The 6,133-nt window shown below is 51.4% G+C and overlaps 1 protein-coding gene across 2 annotated transcripts in view; it reads left to right on the top strand.

Moving 5' to 3' along the window:
* Positions 1-6,133, top strand: part of PDPK1 (3-phosphoinositide dependent protein kinase 1) — a 68,178-nt gene that overhangs the window by 48,366 nt on the left and 13,679 nt on the right. For both annotated transcript variants that reach the window (XM_007453522.1, XM_007453523.1), the window contains one exon: positions 2,348-2,423. In XM_007453522.1, coding sequence (XP_007453584.1) covers positions 2,348-2,423 — 76 coding nt within the window. The remainder of the gene's footprint in view (positions 1-2,347; positions 2,424-6,133) is intronic.

Genomic DNA, 6,133 nt, shown 5'->3' with positions numbered 1-6,133 from the left:
TGGGGGCTTTGTGGTGGGAGAGGGCTGTGGCCTGGGGGTTGGCCAGGAGGAATAATCTCCATCTCTCTGTCTCCCACTGGGGGTACCTGCTGGCTCCAGGGCACAGAGAAGGACGGAGACCGCATCTGGGAACACATGGGGAAGATGCAACATGTCGGCCTTGTCTGTGTTTTTTAGGCATCTGCCTTTGGAGGCTCTTGGACCCGCAGTTAGGAAGTCTCCCGTATGGGAAGCCCTGCTGGCTGCCCACCCCAGGGATGGCAGATGGGGAGCCGATGGCCACCATGGCCAGCGGGCCTGCCTCACAGCAGACCATTGCATGCTGAATTGGTGTGGCCATGGGCCCTGGGTTTCTTTTGCATTTTAATTCTGGTGTTGTGTTGTTTATAGCCATATACTGTAAAGAATACAGCTATAGACAGACAAAGCATGGGTCTGTTGTGTTTTACTGCAGGTGGCTGTACTCTGTCAAGTTATTTCTGAGTCAGGCCTAAGTTGAGGTGCCCAGTACAGAGCCTTTAGTCAGTGCAGGAAGAGAAGGGTACTTTCCCCAAACTGGAGCACTTTGTGTAGCAGGGTGGTTGACTTTGAGAAGGAAAGATGAAAAAGAAGGAACTTTCAGCCATCCTCCCTTCCCCAGCTCTCCCTCCTCTAGAACATCCCAGAACTGAGTGAGTTGCTCCTGCTGTGTTTAGAGCCGGGTCTTTGGAGGGCAGGTGCTCATGTCTGGGCAGAGCGCTGTCCCAAGGAGGCCACCCAGGGCTTCATAACCAAGCCCCTGGGGGCGTTTGGGGTTAGAGAATTCTTGGCTGTGGGGCTGTCTGATGCCCTGCAGGATACTTAGCTGTATCCCTGGCTTCTACCCACTAGGTGACAGCAGCCCCTTCCCGCCCCCATTGTGGCAGCGAGAGATGTCTCCAGGCATTGCCAGATGTCCCGGGGGCCCAGTTGTCCACAGCTGAGACAGTGGGGCCAACAGGCAGGCCCCTTCACCGGGGGCCTGTTACAGTTTTTAGTGTTGCCTGATTTCAGAAGTGATCCTGAAGGGCCAGAGACCTCTCAGTGGTAGGTATATTGGTGTAATGTTTTACCCAGTACACTTTCTAAGTTAGTTCAGGAAAATTTGTCCACGGAGACAAGTAATTTCTAGCCCAGATTATTAAAGATGTTGAGGAAAGGGACAGCTTGATCTGTAGGTCAGGCTAGGTGAAAGGGTCTTGTTTGTCTGGAGCACAATGGTGTTGAGCTGTGGTGTTGTGTCCTGCACGTGCCCCGGGTTGCCGTGCAGGGACCTGGTAGTGGGAAGGGCAGTCTGAGCAGGACCAGAGCCTCGCTGGCAGCCGTTCAAAGCGGGTTACAGAGTCTAGTTATGCAGCGCAGGCCTGGAAGGTCATGGGAGGCAGTTGGCTGCTAGTGCCATGGGTGTCCCCAGTGAATCAATCAGTGGAGGTGACCCAGCACTTCACGTGCTCCTTAGAGAAGTGATTTGTCCTCAGATGGTGGGCGGCTCTCGCACGGGAATCCCCAATCCCGTGTCCTCTGGTTGTGGGCAAGGCTGAAAGCAGCTGTTCTGTCCCCAGTGCCAGAGGATGCCCCGCGGGGGATACCTCTGGAGTGGCGCCGGGGGATGGGGTGTGGGCAGGCTGGCTTGTGCCCACAGTGCTGCTCTGTCAGGGCTGCCTGGCCACTGATGAGCCCCTGAGGACCTACTAGGGTGACGTGGGTGTCATGCCTCCTTGCAGCAGTGATGGGTGGGTCCAGCAGCCAGACCCCACAAGTCCGCAGTTGAACTTGGCACAATCCAGTACTAGAGGTGGCAGACTGTTGCAGAGGGTCTCTGGCCATGACGCCCGAATCTTATTCCTCTCGTAGTCCCTAACCTGCCTGAGCTGTTTGTTACAAGGAGAGGGTATCCCTGCCCCGCGTGCAGCTTGCGGGAGATCCAGTCCTTTCCACATTCTGCGTGTGTCCGGGGCTGTTTTAGGCACCACAGGTCCAGCAGTGAACAGACAAGGCCCCTGTCCTCAAGATGCTCCCAGCTGACAGCACGCTGGGCGAGGGCCACTCAGGTGTGTTGGCGAAAGGCAGGGAGGGGTCCAGGAGGGGCTGCCCTGGCAGTCAGGGCTGGTGTTGCTGAGCAGGCGACCTTGAAGCCAGCCCTCAAAGGGGCGGGTCCAAGAAGGGGGTGTGATGGGAGGGCCCCTGACAAGTCCCGTTCTCGGGAGCGTACAGTCAGATCTCAGGTGATGGTGGCTTCCCGAGAGATGAACACCGACTGTGCAGCATCAACTGTGGAAAATGCTCTGTGTCTCAGCATGAACTTTACCCTTTTCCCTCTTCTCATCAGCCAGGGCCAACTCGTTTGTAGGAACAGCCCAGTATGTTTCTCCAGAGCTGCTCACAGAGAAATCGGCCTGTAAAAGGTAACCTGTTTTCATCTGATCCATAATTCTCTTTTCTCTAAAGTAGTTGGTATTTTTTTCAGGTGAAATTAATAGTTAAGAGAGTGCCTTTCATGGCCTTTACATAGCCAAGCCTACTTTGGAAGAAGTTAGCCATTTGTCTTTTAACCAGCATCTTTCCTTTGATAACCTGTGTGCTACTTTGTTACTACTTATACTTCCTGGGGTGGTTGTTGCTTTTATGCTTCGAGATTTGATCTTGTTCCTTCAGGAAAAACTAAACAACTAACTATTCAGTGGGGAGTACTGTGGCCGACAGGTCTGTATTAGTGACACGAGGCTTCCTGCTGTGTCCCAGAGCCCCGGGACCGTTGGTGCCATGGTGCCACCTCCGGCTCAGGCACCCTGGCTGTGGCAGCAGCTGCAGGTCAACTGTTCAGTGTAACGTGCTCTGCAGAGTACAGGACAGGCCCAGAAGGCAGCGTCTGTGGGAAGGGACAGGACTGGGCCAGTTTCCCAGCAGGAGCCCTGCCAGCACTACAGGGGGCAGGCCCAGTGGTGGCCACAGGATTGAGAGCCTTGGTGGAGTCCTCAGTTGTGAAAATGAGAAGTGCAGGGGGTGGGATATTGTGTTCACAAGAGTGGAGGTCCAGAGAGTGGAGAGGGTCAGTGGCAGGGCAGTTGGGCAGTGGAGGTAAAGCAGGTGGGGGTGACGATGGCCAGGAGCTGGGAGAAGTCTGGGTGGACATGAGGCAGGTAGAAGACAGAGAGGCGGCAGTAGAACCTAGGCTTTCAGAGTTTGGAGATGACAAGTTCTGTGGTTGAAGCTTTTCTTTGATTCTTCCTGCCCTGAGCCAGACACTCAACCCACTGGGACCATCGCTGGAGCTGACAGAGGCCCACACGGTCAGTGTTGTGCACTGGCAGGCTGCCAGGGGCCACCTTCCTAAAGTGACAAGCGACTGCCAGGGCAGCAGAGGAGTGATGGTTCTTGGTACAGCAGTTCTGTGTTTCTGAGCCTGATGGCTTTTTAAAACCTCTTTAGGGGGTGGAGCCACAGGGCACAAACATGATGGTTGGAAGTATATTCAGAAAAATTAAGCTTGGGCATCTTAGCAGTTGCTGGGCTCTTTGGGCTTTTTTTGTTTTTGTTTTGCTTTTTGTTTTCTACTCTTATTGAACCAACAGACTTTGAGCTCTCACTGTGGGCCAGATGCCGTTGTAGGTCAGGACTTCCCAGCTGGGACAGTTCTGCTCGCCAGGGGACATCTGGCCATGTCTAGACACAGTTTTGGTGTCCCAACTTGGCGGGGGTGGGGAGGGAATGGGTGGAGCCAAGGGCGCTGCCCAACATCCTACAGTGTAGAAATGGCCCCCCAGCTAGAATGACGGGTCCCAGATGCCCACAGGGCCCAGGCTGAGAGACCCTCCTCCAGGTGGTGGGTGCACTGGGCCAGATTCTCCAAGTGTGTGTCACTGCTGCCTAAGAACTAGCTTTTCCTCGAGTTGGGGTTTACTTTCAGGAAGAGGAATTCCTTTCGTACTAATGGAGGAAGGTCTCCAGGCTCTACTGAGTGAGAGAAGGAAGACACAGAGTGGCCACCCAGAGTCACTTGTCTGTGCATTTAAACCTCGAGAAGGATATACAAGCCATGGCTAACTGGTTATCTGTGGTGGGGGTAAGGGTTAGGGCTGTGAGTGAGACCTCACTGGGTGCCTTTTTATGCTTTTAATTTTTAAAGTCATGTGATATTTAAAAAATAGTTAAGAATTTTTTTCCTGATTCTAAAAATGATACTTATTCATTATAAAGAATTCTTAGAAAATATGGAGAATAATAAAAAAAAAAAGTAGGGAGTTTCCTGGTGGTCTCACGGTTAGGATTCGGCGCTTTCACTGCTGAGGCCCAGGTTCAGTTCCTGGTGGGGAGCCAAGATCCCACAGTCCGGGTGGCCAAAATAAAACAAACAAACAATAAAAGCCAAAAAAACACTCATAGTCTCCAACCCACTTGTAGTCACAGATAATGATTTGGTATGTCTTTCTTTCCAGCTACTTTTTTCTCTGTTTTAAATGTGTTTCCATAATTTTTATACAACTGGAATCATACTGAATAACCAGTTTTGAATCCTGCTCCCTGTGATTATATGGTGAACATTTCCCCATATCACTAACATTATTGGCAGAAATCTTTTAACAGCTGTGTGATTTTCCAAGATATGAATTCATTGTAGTTCATTGAGCTTTTCCTTTACTGTTAAAGACATTGAAGTAGTTTTCATACATTGGGCACAACCTGGTGTGCCTCTACGTGCGGCATGCCCTGCGCTGGGGAAGAAGGGCCCTCCTGCCTGTTCAGCTGGAGAGTCTCCCAGGGATGCCCCACGTTCCTCTTTGAATTTCAAGAAGTAGAGTGACTTGGTTTAACTGAGCATTTAAAAAATCATCGGTGCATACTGCTTTCCAGAAATGTTACACTGGCTTCCCCCTTTAGTTTTCATTGTATTAAAAAACATTTTAAATGGCAAGATACCTGTGGAAAGTTAGCCCAGAAGCCGTTCTGCTGGCAGTCCCACTCCCTGGAGATGACCTGTGAAAGCAGCAGAGGTAGCCCCACCCCACAGCTCTGCCCCTCCTCTCTGGCCACTGCCACATGGAAAGGCCGATACTTTTCTGTTGGCGTTTTTCTCTTGTAGCTCCCCATTTTAACTACACTAAACAGCAGAGAAAACCAAGTGTAAGAACTAGTTACTGAGTAGAATGTACGTTCATTTTTAACACGCCCTTCACTCCATCTGTGTGTTGTGACTCAGATTTCTGATCTGTGGCATTTTTCACCCACATCAAGTGCTTCATCTACCCCGGGCCAACAGTGCTGTGATATGGGTCCGAGGACAGAGCCTTCACCCAAGGCCCCCAGCACTGTAATTGACCTGTTGTCTCCACCCACGACCTACGATTTCATCTTCCAGAATGCCAAGCTGTGGCCTCTTCCAGAAACTGACTATCCAGCAACGCATGAGCCCTCCGTACATTTAGGGCTTGCGGGGAGGTAGTTGGCCGTGCAGGGCAAGTTGTGTCTTGATGCTTTCGTAGGGCTGAGCTGGGAATAGAATGCAAGATTTACAGAGGAAATAAACTATGGAAAGTAGTTCTCAGCCATGAACTCTGAGATGCACTGAGGGGAGAGAAAAAACAGGAGCAGGAGGGAAGGAGGGTGGTGGGCAGAGCAGCCCCTCCAGGGTCCCTGCCAGCTGGTTCTGGAAAAGACTTAGGGAAATTCAGAACCGTAGTGTGTTTCCTTTAAAATGTATAATTAAGGGCTTCCCTGGTGGCGCAGTGGTTAAGAATCTGCCTGCCAATGCAGGGGACACGGGTTTGAGCTCTGATCTGGGAAGATCCCTCATGCCGCGGAGCAACTAACCCCACGTGCCACAACTACTGAGCCTGTGCTCTAGAGCTGCAAGCCACACTACTGAGCCCGCGTGCCACAACTACTGAAGCCCGCGCTCCTAGAGCCTGTGCTCCGCAACAAGAGAAGCCACTGCAACGAGAAGCCTACACACCGCAATGAAGAGTAGCCCCCACTCGCTGCAACTAGAGAAAGCCCATGCACAACAACGAAGACCCAATGCAGCCAAAAATAAATAAAAATAAAAATTTTAAAAATGTATAATTAAAATGTTCATAAAGGAGGGGCAGGGCTTTGCACAGTGAGTCCAAGAAGGGAA

The sequence above is a fragment of the Lipotes vexillifer genome, unplaced genomic scaffold (assembly GCF_000442215.2).
Source record: "Lipotes vexillifer unplaced genomic scaffold, Lipotes_vexillifer_v1.1 scaffold914, whole genome shotgun sequence".
Classification (NCBI taxonomy): Eukaryota; Metazoa; Chordata; class Mammalia; order Artiodactyla; family Lipotidae; genus Lipotes; species Lipotes vexillifer.
The sequence above is the reverse complement of the archived record's forward strand: the minus strand, read 5'-3'. Positions and strand labels throughout refer to the sequence as shown.